The sequence below is a fragment of the Diadema setosum genome, chromosome 4, assembly GCF_964275005.1.
Source record: "Diadema setosum chromosome 4, eeDiaSeto1, whole genome shotgun sequence".
NCBI classification, from domain to species: domain Eukaryota; kingdom Metazoa; phylum Echinodermata; class Echinoidea; order Diadematoida; family Diadematidae; genus Diadema; species Diadema setosum.
Window position 1 is genome coordinate 38,271,682 of NC_092688.1, and position 26,687 is coordinate 38,298,368.

Below are 26,687 nucleotides of genomic sequence, written 5' to 3' on the forward strand. Positions count from 1 at the left end.
GGACACTCGTGAGAGAGCGCGAGTGTGCTGGCCAGATACACTTATGTATAGGGGAAATCAGTGGCCAGCAGGGAGGTGGTCTTTCTTCCACCTCCCTGGTGGCCAGATATAGCAGCAGACAATTTCTGGGTTTTCATCTCAAGATGGCGAACAAATAGCACACCCTTATTATGATTCTAACAAACTTTTCCTTTGTTTCGCGTTTCTCCGAAACAGTTATACCAAAGCATTTTGCAATTTGAGGGTAAGGTGTAGTAGGTGATTGAACAAAGAGAGCATAAACAGTAAGTCTACGTGAAGTAGGGTAAAAGGTTTTGAAATGCCTAAGATATTCCAAATAAATCTAAAGTAATAAAAGGTGCTGGGACCCACGGATCGCTTTATTGTACCTTGTTTTTGGATATCTCAGAAATTCCATCGTCCTCATGTAAGGAGTACTGTTTCCTTGAATTCTTTCCGAACCACTTGTATTAAAGAGTGGAACCAACTACCTGTTGACATTAGGAACAGTACAACATTAGCTGGGTTCAAAGTTCAGTGTAAAAATATCTATTAGACAATTTGAAATGAATTTGTATACATGTTAACATTTATTTGATGTTATGTAGATTGGCCAGCCTACTTTAGTTTTGAGTGCTTTGTGTGGTGTGGTTGTGTATGGGGGTGTGAGGGTGTGGGTGTGTGTGTGTGTGTTTATGGTCTCTTTTTTTATGTAGGTTTATCTGTTGCCATTGTATATACATTATGATTGTTCTGATATATACTTGTCATGTCGTAGTGTTAGTGCGTGAACTTACGTGGTACCTTGGTCTGCTGTCGGTGGTTTCAGTGACTGATCTAAATGTTCTCTCAACTGCTTATTATGATGGGGAATGTCACTTTACATCATTGGCGGTTGGCCTTTGTGCTGCTGAGTCCCAACTTATTCATACCTTGCATAGGGCCCCACTCACAAGCCTTGATTCTTTCGGGGTCCTAAAAACCATGTAAATTTTTGTATCAGAGATTTGTGTTATAATTGTCATTTATGTTCTTTTTTTTTAATAAATTGACATATTCAAATTTCAAAACCGATTCTCACCAAATAAACTTTTTTTATTTCCTCTAAGAATTGTATGCTCTGTATAACATTTTATAAAGTGGTTATTAAATATCTTGCAAAAATTTATAAAGCTGATCCCTAACCTCAACCAATGATGTACCATAACTTTAACATCAACAATATATTGACCTTTAGCTATACGTTGATAAAGAGAGTATGATGGAAAAAATAGCAGTAATTACGAATCCTTCCTATTCTGTTTCTGAATTGAATGAGTTCGAACAGATGGGGTTGAATCATGCAAAAAAAAAAAAAATAAGTGGAACCTACTTGTACAATTTGTAATAGCAAAAGGAATGATTTTTGATAAAGAAAATGGTAACGATTTCATATTCCGTACATGGATATGTGAATGCCATGTGTAATGAGGGTGGGGATATCGATGACATGTTTCATGCTAAAGATGAGTACAATAACTTGTGAGTCCGCATAGGGATGGTAGGTTTGGTTGAGATGGAAATTCAGGTTTTAACTTTTTACAAGATAATTAGAAACTTCTTACATGAAATATAGAGGCGTACAATTCAAAAAGGAATTCAAAGTTTATTCGATGAAAATTTGTTTTGGAATGGCTGAGATATCCAGAAACAAAGAGGGCTTAATAAAAGATGGGTCCCGCCTTTTGTTAGGACATCTTTTTTTTTTTTACTTTGTTTTCATATTCAGCCATTTCAAAACCGATTTTCATCAAATAAACTTCGAATTTCTCTTAGAATTGCATGTTCTTTTATACATGTATTTCTAAAGAGCGGTTACCTCGTAAAGAGTTAAAACCTGAATCCCCTTCTCAACCAAAACTACTTGATATACCATCCCGTATAATTGGGATAAATAAAATGGGAACAAGACAATTGTGACGCCACAAAGCATGTCTGACATGACGCGCACTGCTTCGTACCGTCACTTGCCCTGTGAAATGTCACCAATTTGTAGCAAGACAAATGTGACGTCACAAAGCCATTTTGATATACGCATTGCTTCGTACCGTCACTCTGTGAAATGTAACTAACAAAACAAATGTGACATCACAAAGCAATTCTGACATTGCGCACTGCTTCGTACCGTCACTCTGTGAAATGTTACAATTCTAACAAATCTATTGTGACGTCACAAAGCAATTCAGACATTGCGCACTGCTTCGTACTGTCATTCTGAAATGTAAACATTTGTAACAAGACAATTGTGACGCCACAAAGCAAGTCTGAAATGATGCGCACTGCTTCGTCACGTTACTGTGTGAAATGTAACCATTTATAACAAAACAATTGGGACGTCACAAAGCAATTCCAAGTCCAACATTGCGAACTGCGTCGTATCGACATTCTGAAATGTCTACCAATAAAAATGGTAACAAGACAACTGTGAAGCAAGTCTGAAATGATGCGCACTGTTTCGTCACGTTACTGTGTGAAATGTAACCATTTATAACAAAACAATTGGGACGTCACAAAGCAATTCCAAGTCCAACATTGCGAACTGCGTCGTATCGTCATTCTGAAATGTCTACCAATAAAAATGGTAACAAGACAACTGTGAAGCAAGTCTGAAATGATGCGCACTGTTTCGTACCGTTACTCTTTGAAATGTAGCAATTTTTAACAAAACAATTGTGAAATCACAAAGCAATTCCGAAAATTGCGCACTGCTTCGTATCGTCATTCTGAAAATAATGCATATAACAATAATATGGTAACGAGACAATTGTGACGCCATAAAGCAAGCCTGACATGACGCGCTGCTTCGTACCGTCACTCTGTGAAATGTAACAATTCTAACAAAACTATTGTGACGTCACAAAGCAATTCCGACATTGCGCACTGCTTCGTACTGTTATTCTGAAATGTAACCATTTGTAACAAGACAATTGTGACGCCACAAAGCACGTCTGAAATGATGCGCACTGCTCGTCATGTTACTCTGTGAAATGTAACTATTTATAACAAAACAATTGGGACGTCACAAAAGCAATTAATTCCAACATCGCGAACTGCGTCGTACCGTCATTCTGAAATGTAAAATGGTAAGACGATTGTGACGCCACAAAGCAAGTCTGAAATGATGCGCACTACTTCGTAACGTCACTCTGTGAAATATAACATTTTCGAACGAAACAATCGTAACATCACAAAGCATTTCCGACATAGCGCGCTGCTTCCTTGGGTCAGTGTAGGGTCCTCTCACAATATCGCATCTAGTCTAGCTTCTGGACTCTTTTTACTCGTAGCGGTGATTCAGTGTACGCGACAAGCCGTATGAGGGCGTGACACTCGAGGATTGCTATACGCCGAGAACTGCGATACCCGAGAAAAAAATGGAAAAGGAAAAGGGAACGGAGCCCAGACTTTATGGCATCCAGCACACGGCGTCTCGCCAGTTCGGGGTTCCACTTTGAGCATTAAAAGCAGAAAAAGGTCATCTGTACCAGCAGAGCATGTTGGTTTTTGAATTCACTAAGATAAGCATCTGTGATGTAATGATTATTCACCCGACAGCAAAAGCGGTATCTGACAATATCAATAGAGAGAGATTGTTAATACATTCAATGCAAAATAATGAAATGGATGCTTTCCAAAATGCCAATGGAAGGATCATTCTGGTCACCTTGTCTACGCAAGTCCATCCTTTGTTTAAACATGACCCTGATGAATTCGATAAATTGTTACGTTGGGCAAGCTTACTAGTATGTCTTCTGTCGCTTGAAACTAGTGGAGTGCCTAATTAACTAAGAAAGAAGAAAGGTCATTTGTACCCATGTGCCCATGAGCTAACCCCGAACTGGCTTATACTGTAAAGCCCTTCTTTTATGAACAGCAACCTGTCTATACATTGAATACGGACCAGCGTCTGTCCTTTTTGCTTTCTTATCATCATCTATAAGATGAGGCCACAGAATCCACTCACTCAGAGAAAGCAAACTTAATGTTTGCAACATTTCCATTTTGATTTTGCGAGGATGGGTAATTTAACAAAATTATTTCCGCTGTTCAAAGAGGAATGAAACCAAAATATACACATAGAATGAGTGAGCTCAGCAATATTGACAGAACACATCTGCAAACAATCAGTGGAAAGTTATGAATTTTTAAAGAAGTTGTATAGTTTTGTTTTGTTTGTTTGTTTGTTTGTTTTTTAGATGGAGATTCAGGATTTTAACTTTTTGCCAAGTAATAGAGACCACTCATATAAAGTAATAAAATGCATACAATTCTAGGAAGAATTCAAAGTTTATTTGATGAAAATCGATTATGAAACGGCCGAGATATACAAAAACAAAGTAAAATAAAATGATCCTAATAAAAGGTAAAAGGCGAGTCCCACCTTGTATTATGACCTTTTTATTTTTGTTTTTGTTTTTGTTTCTTTTTCTGATATCTCACCCATTTCAAACCAGATTTGCATCGAATAAACTTGTAATATTTCCTGGAATTGTATGCTCTTTGATATTCAATATCAGAAGTTTCTAATTATCTGTCAAAGAGTTAAAACCTGAAACCCCATCTTAACCAAATCTATACCGTTTTAATAACTATACACAGCCCTGTCGCTGTACACAAGTGTAATAGCGCACGGGGTCTGGTCGGGCTACCGTTTTAAGTTTTGGTGGTGCTATTGCTGGATGATAAAACTACTGCAGTTCCTGCCTTCAGGTAATTACCAACAGACAGAATTCCAAAAATTTCATTTTCTGAGGAAAGTTCACATTTGCCCGACTTGTCACCGACATACTATGTTACGGCAATTTTATTCCCCCTCCTTTCTGAAAGGGGCAAGTCATGTGTTCTTTCTTTATGCTAGAAAAGTTGATGTGTTGGAATTGTCTTTATAATTTTCTCTTTATCATTGTCCATACTTGCTGTCATAAAGTGTTGCAATCTTCTTGTCAAGCGATGGCTGCAATTTCAAAATTCATATTTTTTGAACAGATTGTCCGACTTTCCTAAAATTTCACTGATGAGTTCTACTAATATTGCTGCATTCCCTCAATTTACATAATCATACAGTGGTCTTGTATATCTCGGTTTCATTCTCCTTTTTCAAATAAGAGAGGATGAAATGGGGATACTAAACCAAATTGTAAATTGCATAAATATAGCCATTTATAATGAGCATGTATATATACATACATACTACCTGTCTTCATAAGAAATATATACATATATATATATGCATATACAAACTGGTAATGCATTTTTGACCAACAAAGCACGGGTTTACTCCACTCAAATTTTCGGCATCCTTTGCCTTCTTCAGGAGTCTTGACAAAAAGGAGAATAAATAAGTCCCGAAGAAGGCGTTGGATGCTAAAAATGTGAGTCGAATAAACTCATGCTTTATTGGCTAAAAATTGATTACAAGTTTGTTTCTTCATTTCTTTGTGGAGCCAATACGTGAAATCTCAACATGTTTATATATATATATATATATATATATATATGTGTGTGTGTGTGTGTGTGTATATATATATATAAATATATATATCACGACAGACTCTCACTTTCATACACACATATTTGTAAACAAATTTATGCTACATTGACAGATGGCATGAAGTCTCAAATTCTCTCCCAATATTTGAATATTATACAGTTTCAAAATACTAAACTTGACTCACATTATCTTTATATCACTTTTGACAGTTTATTACAAAAAAGAACTTTTTTTCTTTCTTAGGAATAATAACCATTTAATAAATGTTTGTACAGCTGAAAGAGTCAAATCCTTTCTTACCAGCAAAAACAGAAAGAACCCAAACGGAAAAAAAAAAAATACCAAAACACAGGAACAAACAGACACAGAGAAATTTCTTCTCCAGAGATATGTAAATGCAAATAGATTTTCAACATTCATACAGGTATACCAATATCTCCCTTGCATACATACAAATATTCACAAATAGATAGCAATAACAATTACCTGTGGACAATAACTAACCCGCCTGCTTGATTTACACAGGTAGATCACAGCCATGACATAATACAAAAGTTAACATGTTCAAGCTGTTGAATTCTATCCCCCCCCCCCCCCCTCACCCATCACAACTATATTCCCATTTTTATATCTTGGGGTTAGTATGTGGGCCGTCCCCCGTCCCCTGATGAAAATATCTTTTCGTCTACTGAAAAGGAGAAGATATGTGAAAATTATGCCTTCAATGAATGACAAGGTCTGGACTTGAACGTCTTAGTTTGGCGTATTACACAGGTTTCACACAAACAGCGAGAGAGAGAATTCCCTGTGTTTCATTTTTGCCTCCTAGCTGCAAATCCAGAAGGCAGTGCAATACACAACCAAGGTGTGATACGGGGGCTGTATACTCTAAAGCTATACACCATCCCTGCAGGTGAAATTTTGTGAAAGTCAGAACAAGACTGCTCAAGAAGGCACCATCCCTTTGAACAGGTACGAGTGCGACAAGATCATCAAGTTATTTGCTCTCAACAAAACTGTACCCTGCCTGAGAGATTTGTTCTTGCCCCTTCTCCCCCCCCCCCCTCACCCGATATCCCCCTACAAACTCTTGTACAATAAATAGTATTATCATTAATGACATATCTGCTACATATACAAATCAAAACATACATATAGGGTCATCAACCAGCCATCCTTGCATCGCATGAAAGAAAATCATATCAAAAGTAGCAATATCAAAACTCATGTTTGACTGGACAACCATTAGCTATATTTGACACAATGGTTTAAACAAGCATACAGCCATTCTCGCCCCACTTAAACACATCTACATATTCTCTTCAAACAAATGTTCTTCTATAGGACCTACACCTGCTGGAAGAAAACAAAAACAAAACAAAGACAACAAAACCTATATCATTATCACAGTGAGGCAGTCTCTAGTTGAACTATGCCATGGCAACAGGGCACCATTTTCAGCACTTTTGTTGCACCTCGTGAGCAGAAAAACATTTTTGAAGGTGAAGGGCATGGGGTTGCATCTCAGCACACACCACTATCTGTTGTTTCTCCATCAGCAATGAATTAGCTCCATGACCGCCTAGCAAACTTCTCTTCACATGACTGTCTGAGGCGATTGGCAAGTTTTTAATTAAACCATCAAACTTAGGCCATGTTCGAGCTCTCAAAAGTGAAGTGAAGCAAACTATACCAAACCATGCCAGACTGGGAGAGTTTGAGCACTCTCGAGAAAGCATACCTCATGAGTTATTTTTTGGGGACTCGAGTACAGAAGAGACCCATGTTTTGTAGCAACCCAATGCGCTTATGCTACATACATTTGTACAAGTGTCCTGAACAAAAAGAATCAACTTTTTGCATTCTGATGTAATGTGCGTAACGTGCATTCTTCTCATGCTAACTTTCGGTAGAGTACGTAATGCTTTTGGAACACGCAGTGAAGTGGTCCACTTTTGGCTTGACATAGTATAGTACACTTTGGGAGTGTTGAGCTCTCCTCTGGCATGGCTATGGTACTTTACAATATGCTTTAGGAGAGGGCCTAAATGTACCCGTAGCAAACTGTAATGGTGAAGAAATATGGGCAAAGATGGGTTACAAGAACAAAAAAAAGGGGCAGTAGGGGTGGGGCCAGGAGGAGAGGGGTTGGTCAGGTTTCCAGTGGAAATCTGTTCATCACCTGGACAATGTTGACTCAATGACCACCCGAATGCAAAATGCATGACAGAAAATAATTTAATGCGCATTGTCGTCCCACGATATTTCAGATCAGCCAGTTTACACCAACACAGTCGACCTCACAGTTTCATCCCCCCCTCCCCACCCTCATCAGAATGATACTGTAAAAGCTGTAATTGTAGCATCATTAAAATCATTGGGAAAACTAGCTGTGTCATTGTGTAAGATAGCTTGCACAGGTTTGAATCTCTGGCTTCAGCGTGTATGCTTCACTTGTAACTTCTATCTCATGCTCAAATTCGTTAGTGACTCTCTACCTTGTGATACGAGAGCAGTCATACCTCTTTTTGGTACCAATACACCAATCACATTCAAAAACTCTTCAATAAAACAATGGCAATAGTCCCCCACACTCACATTTTTTGCACAAGACTCCACAGAAAATTAGGCTTGAACACGGCTACAACATACGAGTGAGAAAAATATGTTATGTATATATAGACTAGGATCTAGTGCATTTACATCACATTTATAGTGCAAACAACTAACATTACGATGATACTACATAATCTCCATCAGCTATGTATGCATTTTTACCTTTTTTTCTCTCTTTCTTTATAGAATGGCGCTTAGCAAAAATAATGTCTCAAATTTTCATGCACAAAGTTTCTTGTGGTGCTCACACACAGCGAATTCACAATGTTTCACCAGATTATGTCAAAAAGGCAGTGTTTGCGATATATGAAATATTTGCTGCGACACTCGCAACGACAGGGGACATCCAAACGTGGTGTCTGAGGAATTTGTGAGGTGAAACTTATAGTGTGGCTTACACAGCCATCAACATTATCTCTGACTTCGTCACTTGCTCATCAACTGAATCAACAAGTAATCTTCTACTCTCATTGTTTTCAAAAGGACACATAACATTGCTTGAACCAATAATGTTCAGTTTAGGGAATAGACAGGGATCTTCTTTCCAACCCCCCCCCCCCCCACCAATGGCATGGCTTTCAAAACAAAGCACCATGCTGAGCTTGGTGCCATTGCTTGTTGGTTTATAATAAGTTACATATAATGGTATAGGCAAATCTAACTTCACTGCTGCTTGGCTGCATCAAGTGTGTGCTATTTGACACGCATTTATAACACAAACAAAAAGACTTGATCTGTTGATTACGAGTTTGATATTCTTTTTCTCAAAAAAAAAAGTGTTTCAAGAAAGATGTGTACTTTGAAGTATCATCACATTACCACACTGTCTTGCAAAAGAGGCAGACAAAGTCAAGAAAGTTGACAGATTACAACAGTTTGGCTGAAATGGGAAAGATTTGTTAAATGTTCATAATCAGAAGTTTGCCACCTTCACAACCTACTTCTCAGATTTTATATTACTGTTTCATCAAAATGGTCCCCCCCCCCCATGACCAATAATATTATCTACTGAATTTTAAACAGACAGACTGTCTTCAGATGTCTTATCTCATCAAAACTTGAAAAATTCTATGTTTCAAAGTTCAAAGTTTCCTAAAACTATTTAGCTGGGAGTGAGATTTCTTACTGATTTGTAATGCAGAGGCTTTTATTTTCTCTCAATAGAAGAAAAACAAAAACAAAAGAAGCCTTCCTTGAATTTTTTTTCATGTAAATACACAAATCCACAAACATGATTTTTTCAGGCAGTGTTACATTAGAAGTTTTGTGTGTCTGTGTGCACAGCATTACTGAAAAGTTGACACAATTTTTTTTTTGAGCATATGAAAAATGCCCTGTGTAATTACTTTTCCATTGCACCAATGGTATTACAATCAATCATAAATTATGATTTAAGAAATGAAACCTACGAATTGATCAACTTTGTGACAAGAAATGTAGAACAGGTGCTCATAAAAAAAAAAAAAAGTTGAGTTGAGAAAGATGAATACTTATAGCGTAAATTTCTCGTAAGAAACAAAATCTCTTTAATTGAACATACATTGTATGTTAGGTGTAGATATAATTACCTCAGCAAATTGCAAAAATGTATTCTTTTCAAAGAAAAATTACTGTAACTACCAATATTGACTACATGCAAAAGCTTACATCTCAAACTTTCCTTTATGCATTATTGGGCGGGGGTGATGGGGTAGTCACAGTGAATGTGTGTTGGGTGAATATACGCAACAAATACATTGATATAACAAACACTTTAACAAGTTAAGACCACATCCGAGAACCTGGTATACTCGGCAGGTGTGTCTGTGGGAAGTGGGTGCTACAGCAAAATCAGTTTGTCCTGAAAAGGTTATGACAAATTTCACTGGCTGAAAACAGGCCTTTGAGCATGAGGTGGACACCGTTTTGAGTGATATGTCAACGCACCACAAAAACATGAGGGAAGAAACGATACACATCTCCTGGTATGTACACTATGAAGAATATGATAATGTTTTGCTAACTCCACAGGGATTACCACGCTAGCCGGATAATCATTTCACTCTCACTCTAACGCTCTCTCTCTCTTTTTCTTTTTTTTAAATGTCATCACTTTCTTTTTCATGTTTATGTTTCATTTTTCATTTTCACACATGTTCTTTAAAAAAATAACACAATATAAAGAGTTGAAGACAATATGTGTGTTTTTCAGGACCTGTTCAGGTATAAAGTGAAGTGGTGTTACTCTTCTTATACTTTGGAAAAAGGGAAGAAATGGACAGACAGACAGACAGTGCAGACAAACACACAGCTGGCTGAAAGTAGAAATATAAAAGTAGATAGACAGATAGATGGACAGATAGGGGAAGATAAGATAAAATGCAACTGAGAGATATGGAGAGAGGCATAAACAGATAAACATAAAAAAAAGAAACAGATAGATAGGTAGATAGACAGAAAGACAGATAGGTAGATAAATAGACAGAAAGATAGACAGATAGAAAGCTAGTTAGATAGATAGAAAGATGGATAGATAAAAAGATAGATAGGTAGATAGATAGATAGATAGAGAGGGAGCAACCCAATTTCAACATCTGTGCACTAATGCCACTAGAGGCTACAGACTGCGTTCTCGCAAAAAACACTCGCTGATGCAAGGTTCGAAGAGGGCAGCCGCGCTTCTCTCCTCGCGACCACTTCTCAGAGATGTGTTCGGGCAAAGACCCATTCTCATCCACGATGGGGTCAAAGAGATGGCGAAAATTCCTCCGTGCAGATTGAAATGAAGTGCTTGGCAGCGTGTGAGCGTCTGAAATCTGGCTCTCCTCTTCACAGAAAAAAAAAGTAGCAGTTTTTTTGCTTTTGCTGGTGAGAGTACATTCCATAAATTGTTAACATTTCTGTGAATGTGTTCAGAGTGTGTAGTGTCACATGCTTTTAATACACATATAATATATGTATATGTACGAACTTCAAATGTGGAAAAACAAAAGAAAACAGAAGAGAGAATGACTGCATAGGATCAGTCTTATACGGACACTTCGTATGTCAGAATTTGAGTTCTGTCCTCTCCGTTGGCTTGCACTATGTGGCTAGTGTTGGAGCGTTTTGAGTTAGCCGTGTTGTGATTGTTGCGCCCAATGTCCGCCTTGGATGATTTGCTCCGCGTCGGCGCGTTGTTGGGCGGCTTCTCCTGGCCCCGCATCATCGACTCCGCCTCCTCGCTCATCTTCAGCGCGGTGACGAAGGAGATGGGCCGCCGCAGCCGCGACCCCTCCCTGTTCCGCATGGGGACGTGTTGGTGAGGTTCGCTGTGGTTGGGGGCACTGTTCGCTTTGTGATTGCTGTGCGCGTGGACGTTGTTCTCATGGTGGTTTACATTGTTTGCTTTCCCCGCGTGCACATTGTTGCCTCTGACGCCCGTGCTGTACGGACTGTGCATGCCCCCCGACGAGGGCGTGCTATTTGCCTCCCAGTCGCGGTGGTTGCGCCGGGACGAGGGACTGTTTATCATGTCGCTGCTCCCGTGCGACGGCGTCGTGGACCGGCTCTCTAGGCTGGCGTCGCGCCGCGGGTGCCTGCTCCTGCCGTCGACATGGGAGGAGGGGGAGGAGCGTGCTGTCTCCTGGAATTGGTGGAAGTTGACCTGGGTGTAGGGGTTGCCGGGGGGTGGGGGAGGCGGCTCCGCCTCACAATCCAATCCTTGACTCTCATCGTCCAGTGCCTCACGCTGGATGTCTGAGAAATATGGGACTGCATGGTTGTTGCCTACAGCAGCGTGTACCTTGGGGACAAAACGAACAAGAAGACATGTTAGAGAGGGTTACCATTGTGTAGCTGTTGTTGCCTTTGTCCTAGCAAAGTGAAGGATCTATTATGTTTTCGGCAATCAACAAAATTGTGGAGGGGAAAACAAACTTAAGGTAAATCTTGACCATACATACAATGTATGTTTTCCTTTCTGTAGATGTTCCTGTATAATCCTCCTCACTGAGCAAAGAACAATGTAATACTCTGTCTTTATGATTCTTCAGCAGGCTGGCTTAATGAGTAAGATCAGGGCCCTGTTTTATGAAGAGTTAAAATTGATTATATAGTTGATTTCAACTGTAAGTCTATGGCAACCTGTGTGGTAAGGAAATTTGAAATCGATTTTATCTTCTGATAAAATGGGGCCCAGGGCTGCTAACACTAAAAAATCAACATCAGCAAAGTCCCAAAGAGTAATCAGAGAGATGACTGTGCATTTCTCAAGCATTGGCTTTTGAATTGTTTCATTATGAATAAAGATATTGCTTATGCACACAAATCTCTAATGGGACCAACATTTTGACACATTTTTTTTTTTCGTAAATTAGATCTCCATTTCTTTTTTGTATATTTGCTATAGTTTACTTTGTCCACAGGAATACTTAAAGAAAAAAAACTCTAAAAAGAACAGCTGTCAGACAAAACAAAATCACCATGACAAACTGCAGTGATATTGACAACTCTCAACATCATCTTGTAACTATGCTTTTAAATATCTCTTGCAAAGGCACGGAAGAGTTTTCACATACAAACTGTAGAAAAGGCCTTTGAACCCAAAACCTGAAGTACATGTACTGTAGCCTTATAATGAATTGATGAAGAGATACATGTATTAGGTCTTACGGATGCCAAATTCATCAACCTGATACATTTGACATCTACAAGAAAGTTCTTTTTTTTTTTATACTGTAACTGGGGAAAGTTTTGCAGAAAGGAAATTTCTGTGCATTTCACCGTCTGTGATACCACCACAAAATTGACAATTGCAAATATCTTATTTATTCTGCATTGTCCACATGAATTCACACTCCCACCAGCATAGTGTCAACAGTCTGCAAAAAAATGTAAGCCAACAGATTTCATCCTACTCTACACACCAGAAAATTACTTGCACAAAAAAGAAAAAAAAATCTACTTTGACAATGTTGAATGAGTCAGACACAATTCTATGACAATAGACAATGGAAGAGAAAAATGACATCACAAATACAATGTACGTTGGGCAGTCAACTCGATGTGAATCTACTGGGACTTGATGATAAGCATAGACGTAGGAAATGTTAAACTGAAATGATGTGATAGACACACACCTGTCATACTTTGGTATTGTAGAGGATATACTTTCACGTACTAATAGGCAGAAACTTGATCTACAATGTATGCAACAATAAATTCTGCTGTGAAGATTGTATTTGATCTTCCAACACAATATGTACCATTTGATTTCAGCATGCTTCCCACCCATATGAGGGCATATTTTGATGGATGCAAAACTAGGAGCATTACACATAGAAAGAGAGAATTTTTTTTCATCTCCCAGCAATATACACAGCCACACAAGCATTTTATGAATATACTGTATGACACAAACTGTGTTGTTTGTCACAAAAGCCCCGACAGAATGTTACACTACAAGTAGGATTGTAGTGTGCAGTAGGTCGAGGAGTGATTTCTGAAAGAAGGTAACCTGAGATCATTCTCACTGCAGTCCCATCTATGCATATCTATGTAGCCTTTTTCTCTTCAGCCCTGAGATAAAAATGGAAGATGCACACACCTTCTAAAAATGAGCATGTAACAGTAAATCAAATATTTAGAATGATCTGCCAAATGAATTATGAATAGACCTTCTTTATGCTTGTCCAATGTCTGGATCATACAACATGGCTTCTTTTCATGTTTAAATTCCATGAAGCACTGTTGACATTTAACCTTTTGAACTGTACTTGCTGGGCTTTGCTCCAAGTTGTGTATCCATCAAATAAACTATGCAGACAATTTATCACCAAAACTCATCGATACCATGACCCTGTTTGCAAATAACTTGTTCATTAACACCACATCTTACAATAGTAATAACTATCAGGGCTTCATTCTGAAACCCCAAAGAATAACTGATTGCAGCCAACATTGCAACTTTGAAAATATTAGCATATACATCACTCTCTTATTACAATGTATTGTCACAGAGCAAGCCATACTTGCAATTTTAGTTGGAAAAAAAAGATAGAGAACTCTTGGTAAGAAGGCCACAGTGATACTGTAGCAGCCTCTCATGAGTGCATGTTTTTCAAGGCATTAGCCTACATTTTGATAATGAGCAATGCTTGTTGATGGGTTGGTAATAAACTTGAGAGCCAGAAGGGTGTTATTGAAACACTGTGCAAAGTCAATGGAGTTAGCTCCTTCTGGCTCTCAACATGAAAACTGGATCCTGTGCTACAGGTATTCATAACCTTGTGAAGATATGACCCAAGTCTACTTTGGTTTCACAGCATTCCGGTTAGCATCACTCGGCACACAAGTCATACCATATCTACACAATGTACTTCGCGATTTGAAAGACAGTGTCACAAGTTCTCTTGAATTTTGTAATCGAGGTCCATGCTGATAGAACGAGAAATAGATATTGTCGCTCTTCAAAGAAAACAGGCAGCTATTTTCTATCTCTGAGACGATTACATACACTGCATTCATTGCAGGAGGCAACATTTTCATGAGTTTTTGACTTTGGGCAACATCAGTTGACTCACAAATTTGCACAATTACAAGCACTGCAAAATATATTGTGTATACAGAACCTGCAACTTAATGAGCTGTATTCCACTGTAATATCCTAGGAGCTCCAAATTTACTGCAGTTTTCGAAAATACTTTCGACACCAAGGTCAAACTTTCCAGAGACATTATAACACAATTTTCTGAGGAAGTACAATCATAAAATATATATACTTGCTCTAGTTTCCAAAAGTGTTTACTTGCTCTACTTTCCAAAAGTGTTTACACTCCATAATTGACATAAAAATAATATCAAAATAGCACATCACTGGCCACGTTGAGTTTCCTCGAATCTCATTATAGGCAAGAACATACGTGACCGTGCACCTCAAAACGAACATAAAGTCGCACACACTGATTTTGCGTGAGGGCAGAAAATAAGTGAAATGGGTCAACCTAGCCGAACTTTACTTTTTCATATTTTCTGAAAGAGCGGGTCTTCTTCTATATTATGCTAAAATTTGGTATCATAAAACGGGCAGAAAAGTGTGTTTTTTTTTAGCAGTTTATCTCAAACATTTTTGGTAGAATAGTGTGATTAGGTGTGTCTTTAGAATCCCTTTTTCATTTCTGAAAAACCTTGTCCATGCTCTTCACTTTCAACTCTAATAACTTTTGAAAGGATAGTGCTACTGCTTTGAAAATTGGCATTAATTATGGACAGAATGTGTTAATGAGGCACGCTTAATTTCAGTTTAATCTGATAATCCCTTCATTGTCGTTACTCTGGTGGTTTACTTCCTGTTTTTTTGTCCCATTCATCGCACAGCCAGCACGGTTTGGTAAAGATTAAGCGCTTGAATAGACACTGTACTTCAGAGCCTCTTTTCTCAGTTCACACTTTTCCTGAGTTTGTGCTTTCTTTCCAATATTTAGATAGGTTAGGAGAGTCCATTTGATTTGAGTTATACATCATTTTAAAGCTTAAAGTCTGCTCTTTCAGAATATGGTCTTAACAAAAATTTCATGTCTGGCGACTTTTTGTTAGTATTGAGGTGCAGGGTCACATACATCCTGCACCTCACCAATGAAGGTAATGGAGGTATGACAGGTATTCAATTGTTTGTTTGTAAAAAAAACCCCTCAAACTCTTGTTGAAAGAAGCTCAATAACATTGCATCATAAGAGACCAATTATGATTGTATCACAGATGTGCAATACTGCACAACAGACACCCACTCCATTTTGTTAGAAGATCATCCCTTTTCGGGTAACTTAGGATGACCTTCTCATTAAAGGTAGGGTGGATATAAATAGTTCAGTAAGTTAGATTTACCTTCAAAAAGGCCCCCATCTTATCTCACAGAACCTGCTTAATAAACACTACATACACACCAAAATAAACCCAAAAATTCTCTCGTGTATATATTTATATCACTAATTTCCAAGGCCTTGAAACAATAACAAGGCACTGAAGAAATTCTAAGTTTCTACATAGGTGCATATTTTTGGAATGAATAACTTTGGCGTATGCATTCTGTATACAAAACAATGACGAACATATGAACAAACTGGCTAAATCTCTATGTCATCAGCCGAGAGTTTTTGCATTTCTCGGCTCAAAAATGCTAGTGATGCATAAAGTTCTGTCAAATGATGCGGAAATTTGAATATATATGCACATATACAGGGATTATACATGTACACTACTTAATTGCTTTGTTTTGTTTTTTTTTTCTGGTGACATACAAGATGGCTTATCTAGTTTGTATGAGACTATTAATAGGAGGCACAAATCAAGTGGTATTTCTAGGTAATTGATGACATAAAGATTGCTTTTCTAATACAGATATACAGATATGAATATGGATCGGTATCTTAGAGGGCTACACTAAATCAATTCTGATGTCTGTTTGAGATAGAATGCTGTTACTAATGAAATATGTGGAATTAGTTTTGTCTTCTTCTGCAATACTGATATGCTGAAACAAAGCTACATGAAGATTGAACTTGAATGTCTGTGGTCAAGGATATGTAATTCCAGCTGATGAATAATGGCATGGAAGAGTTGCCCTTTAATAGTAATAGTAATGACACATGGATCCATATTTGTCAGTAGCAATTCAATTTCCAGGCATCATTACATAAGGATTCTTTGTAATGACCATTCAGATTAAAGATGCACGTGAGATTTTTTTCCCCCTTTGCTTTTCATGTAAGTTTACAACAAGAAAATAAGAAAGAGATAGTGTAGGTGAATAGTGAATAGTGTAGGTACAGTGTGTAAGGACAATTGTAAAGATTTCTTAAATAATTTCTGTCATGGTTTCTTTTGATATTAATCTATGTCTACTGGCAGAGATATTTGATACAGTTTGTAAAGTTTCCAAATTCTATTTTTTCAAATTTCCTTATGATTTCAGTTCCTATGGGGCCTCCTGTGTGTTACCTTGAGATTTTTTTTTTTTTTTTTTGAAGGAAGAAATTTTGAACTTTAATATCCAATGTAAATCATCCATATTGAATGCTCCTAACTTCTATGAATCTTATCTCAAAAAGAACTCTTTTTGTGTGTTTTGAGAAAGGAGTTTTGAAGCTGAAGATCAATCAAAGTAGAATCACTCACATTTTTTCCCGACTTCTTGTAGAGGAAAAAAAAAAAGATTTAAAACTCAACAAGTGGGGTACGATCAGCCTGAAACTTGGCATAGTTAGCAAGAAATCTTTTATATATGATTACTACAAAGTGCTGCTGCGACTGCTGACCATTTTTAATGGTTCTGGTTTGTTTCACTCACATCTTCATTGTGTGTTTGCATCGCAAATGGAGAAAGGAAATCTCACTGGTTTATAAAAACTGCATAGAACACCATTTAGGCTTCATTTCATGCCGCTTAAGTTTAGATTTTGCTAGGAGGATAATTCTGACAGAAATAAATCCAAACCCCATATTGGACCTTTCTATGGCAAAGACATAGCACTTCCAGAACTACCAGAAAATCTGCACGTATGACATACAACTGTAGTAATTTTTCACGCGCAGCCCAGTAAGATGAATTTTGAGTGTTTTCATTTCCGCGGAATCAAAACATTGTTTAGTTTGACATAAAACAAGCAAAAATATTTGCATGCTTTTATTTTCGCTCTAATTCCTGGTTGTGCAAAATGCATGAAAATTTCCACTTTTAAAGGGACTGTACAGTATTGGTTGAGGTGGGGATTCATGTTTTGAACATTCCTAAGTGACATAATGAAAAGCCTCTTATGAAATATGAAAGAGCATGTAATTTTAAGCAGGATTCAACGTTTATTTGATGAAAATTGGTTTTCAAATGGCTGAGATATCCAAAAAAGTGCTAATAATAAAAGGCAACATGCCACAACTTTATTAGGATCTCTTTGTTTCACCTTGTTTTTGGATATCTCAGCCATTTCAAAACCGATTTTCATCGAATAAACTTTTGATACCCCTTAGAACTGCATGCTCTTTGACATCTCATAGAGTGGTTTCTGAATATCTCGCAAAACGTTAAAAGCTAAATCCTCACCTCGACCAGAACTGTACACACCCTTTAAGAGTACTATGGGCTTTATGATGTATTATTGCAGATTGTGTCACTGCAAATATGGCACACTTATTAAATGTCTCGAGGACCACTCCAGTGCTCTCCTTATTATGTGAACAGCAAACCGATGAGTGCGCTCCTAAAACACAGCATAACAGCCGCCAACCCAGTTACTGGTAGGTGCCATCCCCCAGGGTCAACTGGTGTCCATCACCCCCACAACCGGTGTCCATCACCCCCACAACTGGTGCCGATGTGCTCTGGTTTGTTGCCACGCCTACACTTGGTGGTGATAATGGTGGTGTTGCGGTGGTAGTACTAGTTGTGAGTAGTTGTGGCGGTGGTCGAGTAATAGGAGAAAACGGTAAGAAAAGGTTTGTGGGGACACCGACCTCACCTGATGCTGGGACCTATTGTTGCCCGTGTGCTGCGGCGTCGCGGTGCGCCCACTCTCCACGCGCACCTGCACCTGGCTGTCGGAAATTCCATTGCCCGTCTGTTGCACCGGCATGTACATGGCGGCAAGGGACACTGGCTTGCTCTTGAAACCGACGTATCTGGGGGGTAAGACAGATGCACACACACATACACAAACAATATGACAAACGTGGGTTGAACTTGATTGTCAGTGAAAAGAGCTTGTTAATTGGCTAGCTTGTGTCTCAATGTTTACATAGGGAAATATACAGAGTATTGGAAAAAAATCATTAAACATATTAAAGCTAAACTGCTGAAAACACTGTCACAAGAAAGCTTTTATATGCACAGCTGAAAAGGTAGAAGAAAAATGATTACTTTTAAGGATTGGAAACATCTTATTAAAAATGAAACGGCATGACAATGTTATGAATCACTTCTAAAAGAATTGGAAATGATTGCTAGATTGCTAGATACAGAAACAGTCATTGAGTGACAGCTGATAGCAATCTTACAATCGGTTGCAAATGGTGTGGGGGGGGGTCGACTGAAAGATAAGAGAGCGAGAGAGGGAAAAAACGATGAGATTTTAATATAAAATTTTAATCAAGGAGGGCAGTGGAGAAATATTTAATCATGGGGAAACTGCGCCCACGGGGGTCATACCTGGATGGCTGAGGTCCGCAAAAAACTTCCATGCAATTTCTAAAGCATCCCTTGTCGAAGGGGTTGTGGCCGCTCTGGAATTTACCCGTTACCTGTCGGTCGTGAGGACGTGGTTTGGATGAGGAGGAGAAGAGAGAGAGAGACAGGGAAGGGGCAGAAGGTATGAGAGCAGACAGATGCAGAGATTGCAGAGGATGAGGAGTTGGAGGAGGAGGAAGATTGAGGAGCAAAATGAGGAGGAAGATGAAGTGGAGGAGGAGGAGTAAGAGGAGAAAGATGTGAGGAAGATGAGGTTGATGAGGAAGAGGAGGAAGATGGAGAAGACAAGGAGGAAGATAAAGAAGACAAGGAGAAGGAGTTAGAGGAGGAGTAAGAGGAGAAAGATGAAGAGGAAGATGAAGGAAGAGGAGGAAATGAAGAAGAGGAGCAGGAAGAGTAAGAAGAGGAAAATGAGGAAGAAGATGAAGACGAGGAGGAGAAGGAGAAAGAGGAAAGATGAGGAGAAAGAAGAGGAGAAAGATGAAGAAGAAGATGAGGATGATGACAAAGAGGAAGAAAATGAAGATGAAGATGATGAGGAGGAGGAAGAGTAAGGAGAGGAAAATGAGGAGGAAGATGAGGAGGAGGAGGAAGAGGAAGAGGAGGAAGAGGAGGAGGAAGAGGAAGAGGAGGAGGAAGAGGAGGAGGAAGAGGAAGATGAGGAGGAAGAGGAAGAAGATGAGGAGGAAGAGGAAGAGGAGGAAGATGAAGAGGAGGAGGAGGAGGAAAAGGCAGAAGATGATGATGATGAGGAAGAAGAGAAAAAATAAGATGAGGAAGAGGAAAGAAGAAGATGATGATGATGATGAGGAGGAGGAGGAGTAGACGGAGTGAGGGTGGGGTGGGAGGAAAAAAGAGAAAGCAATTATGTGATAACATCACAAAATATTTGTTAATCTTAACAATCTGCAAACATACCTAATGGACTCGTCAACAGAACACAGCTACAATGTATAGTGTAATATGGAACAAATCAACAGACATTCTCTTCAAGCATTTTTTTTTTTTTCAATTGCAGACTTTTCCTCTCAAACGCCCATCTGTAGCCACTTGATAATCATTATTTTCAAAGATCTTATCCCTTTTCTTCAGGGCTACTGCACCCAGCTTTAAAAACCTTTACTTCATGTCTATGGGGCAAAGAATGGAACCTTATCTCCCTGCATACCTTCTCTTGATTTTATTCTCTGACTTATGCAGATACGAACAGTTACCTCATGACAGTACGCCAGTACAGCAATTGCCATATTATGTTAGCTATTGTTTTGTGGCAACATCAGGGACGCAATCCTTGAAAACAGCCTTGCACTATTCTGAGTCCCGAAGAGGCATTTTTTTTGTGTGTGTGGAAAAACAACATTTTTTGCCTTTTTTTGCAACAGACATATTCAATGTAGTAACACAATTTGAGAAAAATGTAGTAATTTGAAGCATTTTGGGCAAAAACGGTACTAATACAGCAAATAAAGGGAACAGCTGGCATCTCTGTATTAAACATGTATACTTCATCTCAGATTGAACTTCAGAAGCTGTAGTTAATCTATTAAAGCTATAATCGATCTCTCTCTTCAAACTTCTGTCCTGCTTTCCCACAACAAACAGAGAACCGCCAGCTTTTAACCTTTCTCATGCACCCTACTTTCCTACCAGTACTTCACAAAGCAACAGAATAAATTACCGAACAATCAAACTTCAATGAATATTCATGGCCATTTTATGCCCTCAAGGAACAAGGACCCACTGAATACCTGGAGGACATCTTTCCCATTTGGTATGTCGACGTGCAATCAAAACATGTCTCAAATTGTCAATGGATAAACTTATCCCCCCCCCCCCCCTACAAGAAGATGAACCAAAATCAGCCAGGGGAGTTGAAGTGAATGACAAGAACCAAATTCTTGCTGAATGTCACGAATATCAGATGGATCTGGAAATTGATTGCGCCGCAATATCACGTGTCACAAGGGCTTTGGCACAAAAAGAAAAACAAACACTTCATGCATGCATGAATTGTGCAATCGTTTCTGAAAGAAAAAAAAAAAGTTGGTTTCGATTACATTGCAGGTTCTTTAAGACAAAAGAGCAAATAAATGACAAGAGAAAGGAAAAAAGATGAGAGAAAAACAAAAACAAAAACAAAGCAGTGCAGCACAGAAATATCATCTTCATATTTGTGAATAGCGAGTCCCATTTGCCTGCAGCAATTGCATCAAAACATTATTGAACTGCATAGAATTTTAAACAGATGAACTGTTCTTGGTTTTGGACAATTCTCCATTAATTCACTTCATGCGTGAATATCTTGATGATGGGAATACATTTTCCACAACAGAGATATGTACCCTTTTCTCTATTTCTCTTGATCAGTATACAATAGCTGACCTCTTGTTGGGATATAGAGCCCTTGTTATTCGAAATGTTATTCGAAATACGAAAATGCTACAAGTTTCTTGCCTGATCAGGAAAGAGAAATCTGGGCTTCACATTGATATGAGAAGCTACTTTAGGTCAATGCATACTTTGGTTCTATTCTTAAGGGGAAGCATTTTTTCTTTCGGGCAAGTAAAAAATATGAAACTTGATGATTTTTACCTGCCTAATGGGGGCAAGTGAATGTTAATGTCCAGGATTGGCAAAAGTATGAAACTTGATGATTTTCCCTGTCTGATGGGCAAGTGAATGTTAATGTCCAGTCCTGCATACAGGATTGGCAAACTCTGCGGGCATGTATGTCTCATTGCAATGGACAGACCTCGGGCCCCTTTCAAAAAACTTGTCATCAGTGACAAGTTGTCATAGATGTGACAAGCTACTGAAATCCTTGCATCTGATTGGATGAGAGCAAATTTGTCATAGAAATGTGGCAGTTGTCACTGATGACAAGTTTTATGAAATGGGCCCCAGTTCACTAATGCACGCAAATTTTATATGTTCCTTATTGGTGACAAAATTTGAAAAAAGAAGAAAGAAATTTGATGGTAAAAACACTCCTTGGCATTTTCCCACTACAGTTATAATCTTTAATTGCTGTTGCAGTGAGAGAAAGCCTCTAAAGGCAACCCAGTCACACAGGCCTCGAGGATGCCAGGTGGCATGCTCCAGTGTACCTCTGCCCTGCATAGCCATGGCAACCTACGTGAGGGCAGCAGACAGGCACAAATTCAAATGCACATTTATGGCAAAACCAGTCTGCAACGAGGGTGTGTGTGTGATGACTGGCGGCACCAAATCTGATCCGTGTGTGAGCGTGTGTCTCAGCGATGAGACAATTTAGAGAGTATCCCCATGCCCCCATCCCAATCCCATCCCTCCTTCCCCCCACCCCCCCCCCCCAAAACAACCCTGTAATTGGGAAATTGGGCCAGAGGGCGATGCCCTTACCTGCTCGTTGGTCGTGCGGCCTTTACAGACGAGGGATATGTGGAACACGGTGAGGACTATGACTGGAATGAAGCAGAGGGTGTCTAAGCTCATCACTACGATACTGAAAGGGTCATAAAGGGGTCACGCAAGGTCACCACAGGGGCAGGGTCAAGGAAGAATACAGAAGAAGCGACATGAAAATAGTGCGTTCACAGCAACATGTACAATACTACATGTACCTGTTCTAAATACACTGTATGTATAATGGTATACATACAATGTATCATATCTTGGTTGCAAGCAAACATTCAAAAGAATCAGATCACACAAATTGGATATATATATATATATTTGCACACAAAGCAATTGATAACATTCATAACTGAAAGGCTTGAATATGACATCAATCTGCCAGCTTTTGTAGCACCATTTACAAAATTACAAAGTAAAAAATTCTTATGCATGCAAGGATATATGATCAACATCATTGCTGGCATGTTCACTATATTAAATGCCTCTGCTCAAGAAAAGAAATCAAGTAGCAAATATTACACACAGGAAGCTTGGGATAGGTACGGTAGACTGCTTCAATATGATACTTCCGAGAAACATAGTTTGCAATGTGGTAATCATACAGACAGGCACCAGTCACACAAATACTCGGCTTACATACATCAAATTCAAGCAAATACTCAGTTGGAATTCAGCAGAATGGAAAGAAAAAAGGGTATTTACAGATTAAGGCAAAATAACACACACACACACACACAAACACACACACACACAGACTCTGTGCTTAATGGAAAAAAAATCTGAATCGCACTCGGCCAGAATCACGATCATAGGGAATACTTTCACAATTAACACTGATGCAACTCAAAGGCATGCAAAAAAAGAGGAAGGCAACTGATTGATATTCCTAATAAGGCATCATGCAAATATCAACACGTTGAGACAAAGTCCACATTTAAAGCAGCAGGTGCAGAAGAAAATACACGCCAAAAGTATTGCAGGTGAATGAAATGCATCGTCGAGACCCGAATTCATAAGCTGTGGAGAGGTGCAACAACGTACGTACGTACATAATTGTGAGTGGAGAGCGTGCGTGCTGGGGAAGAAAAAAAACATACCGAAACACACAAATACATAATGAGCATGTATTAATAAATGATAAAAGTGAGACCAGTATCAAAGAGTAGAATTGTGGTGAATAAGGAGAAGAACAAAGGGTGGCACGGGGGTTCAAGCAGACTTTTCCGGACTCGCCGTACCTGCTCGTAGGTCGTTCTGCCTCTGGACGAGAGAGAGATGTGGAAGCCGGTCAGGCCAAAGACAGGCAGGAATGTCAGCCCTACTACACACATGATGACGATGCTGAGGTTAGCGGTTAAGTGCAAATTGGTGGTAGCAAAACACTACACAGATTGCAGTTATGTGGGACTACGAGTTCTGGAGTCCAGAATGGGTTTTGTCATTTTAACGTCAGAAGACATGGTGTGTTACATAATGGTGGAAATGATCAAGTGTTAGTCATGAATTATTGGGGTTAGTTTGATGTCTCAACAACAAAAACAAAGAGGCAAATGACATCTGTTACGAGGGCTGGTATGAATTCAAGACACAGTGTACAAAATGACACTAAATACTGCTTCCAATCATCATGAAATGACATCTTTTGTTTATGAAATGAACTGATGGAATTTCTCACGTACTAGTGAACGTGCACACACATACACAAAAACACACAGCACACACTATTAGACACCCATACAAAACATACAAACACACACACACGCACAGTACAACAAAATATCCATACATAATGTTCATATGAGTGATTTCATACATGTGACCCATCAATACATTGCTGACGATAGCCCAGATACATCATGTACATGTACTCAGAGCTGAGAAAACTGTAAAAGACATGTGATGGCGGAAAAATGTGAATTTCATATCTAGCAGATGCAATAAACACAAGTATGTAATCACCTTCTTCTATCACATGCAAACTGAGGAGTTTTCCTCCAGCTTTCTGTTTATAAACTAATCAAAATATCTATTTAAAAGACATCCATTAATCACATAAATTATGACGAACAGTCCCCTAAGTCATCAAACCCTCAAAACCACAATATTGTGCTTTGGTGTTGTATCTCTCTATTCTATTTCATATTTCATTATTATCATAATATTATTGTTTGTTTTTATTACTATTCATTGAAAAACTTAAGCAGCATGTACACGTAGTCGTATTATTGTGAAACTGAGTGAATTGGACAAGACATCATCTGCCATCACAACATTTTTTTGAGGAAATATTGATCCCCCACCCCCTGAAAAACCTTGTTTCAGTTTTGTTGCATTATTAAAGTATTCTAGTAATCCCAATGATGCCATCCTCATCACGTTTCCTAAGTCTATTTTCAGTGCCTGTGCTGAAGAGGCATCAAGGTTATATAATGTACATCATTTGTACTTTAATATCTCTGTGCCCACCATGGGTAATCTCATCACATACAACACCAATGGCATTTTGAGATGGCAGTTCTTGGAGAGTTTACCCTTCAATTCCTCAGGAAGGGGGAAGGAGGGCAATGTAGACATGTCTATCACAATCACAATCAATAAAGGCACTAACATATTCTCCATGTTACGTAAATGAAGAGTCCTACTGGTGTCACAGTCATCAAATGTGATCACCTTGTGATATCTGTCTCATTCTGGATATTTTTTTTTTTTTGACGTCCTTAACTTTAAATTTAAACTTAACTTTATACTTATAAACTCAAAAACAGTCATAACCTTCAGGAATACATTTTTTTTTTCCAATAACAATCATTCCCTTTACATGTAAAGATCCATAAACTTTCTCCCCATGTATGACACTCAGAACAACACTCTATCTCCCCCCCTAGCTCTTCCTCCTCCTCTCTCCTAACACATTCTTTTTGTATACGCCTACCAACATACCTATTTTTTAGAAGTAAATTTAACTCTGAGTGCTCACTACTATCACACAAAGGTGACAGATACATGTAGACATACACTGGTTTACAACTGAAATGGGCTGCGACAAAAATCACACATGTATCACTGAATCACACATTGGATGATGCTCAGTGACGGCTACAAGGCATGGCTGTGGAATACAGTGAAGAATCTTGCAGTAGGCCTGAAACTTATTGTAAACCAGAAATGATCACATGCATTTTAATTTCCGAAAATTTAATGTCGCAAAAAAAAAAAAAAAAAAGGACCGTCGTGTCCACTTTCGCGAAAATTTCATGCCGCTAAAATATCTTGCCTTACAGTACTCTGGGGAAAATTCAGTACGGCAGCAGAGTATTACAGAAGAAGGAAGGTTGCAGAGAGAAGTCACATCAATTCTATTCAAACGATCAAGAGAGGGAGATAGGGAGAGGGATATTTCCTTTCAGGAAATCTCATTATCAAATATACATAATGGCCTACAGTGACTACAAAACTGCACCTCAATGCCATGATGAATCAGGCCCTAAAAAGGAATGATATCTTGGCAAGTGACCCATTTTACAGGTGCGCTCCATACAATGCTTGAAGTGATCAAGAATACAGTGCTCAGTAGGCAAGGGCTCCTTTAAAATGTTGGCTTTCATCGAGCAGTTCATCTGTTGGACAAAATTCATACATGCATCGTAGATATGTTTGCTTCACTTTGCTCTCATCATGAACTCCTACATATGTACATGTATACCATATCATCAAAAGAACTTATCGGTTGCTTCACTAGTTCACATCTTTACAATGTACCATCAACAATGGAATTGCTTTAAAAAGACTGACTAGAATGGTTTCTAAAAATATTTCACATTATCTGATCATATGAGGTGTTTATTCCTCGACAATTTTCAGTTTTGCATTTTTAACCTTCACAGCTTTACTGCTGTCTATATTCATCAGTACCATATTTCTTCCTAGCCAAGATGTAGCTAAAAAACATTT

General features: G+C 38.6%; 1 protein-coding gene across 1 annotated transcript in view; it reads right to left on the reverse strand.

Annotated features, from left to right (window-relative positions):
• Positions 1-10,657: 10,657 nt before the first annotated feature.
• LOC140227231 (uncharacterized) overlaps positions 10,658-26,687 on the reverse strand; it is a 67,900-nt gene continuing 51,870 nt past the window's right edge. Inside the window, exons 5-8 of the mRNA XM_072307656.1 lie at positions 22,722-22,824; positions 19,302-19,393; positions 18,616-18,775; positions 10,658-11,909 (exon numbers count right to left, since the gene is read on the reverse strand). Of these exons, the coding sequence (XP_072163757.1) occupies positions 11,154-11,909; positions 18,616-18,775; positions 19,302-19,393; positions 22,722-22,824 (1,111 nt within the window). The 3' untranslated portion in view covers positions 10,658-11,153. The remainder of the gene's footprint in view (positions 11,910-18,615; positions 18,776-19,301; positions 19,394-22,721; positions 22,825-26,687) is intronic.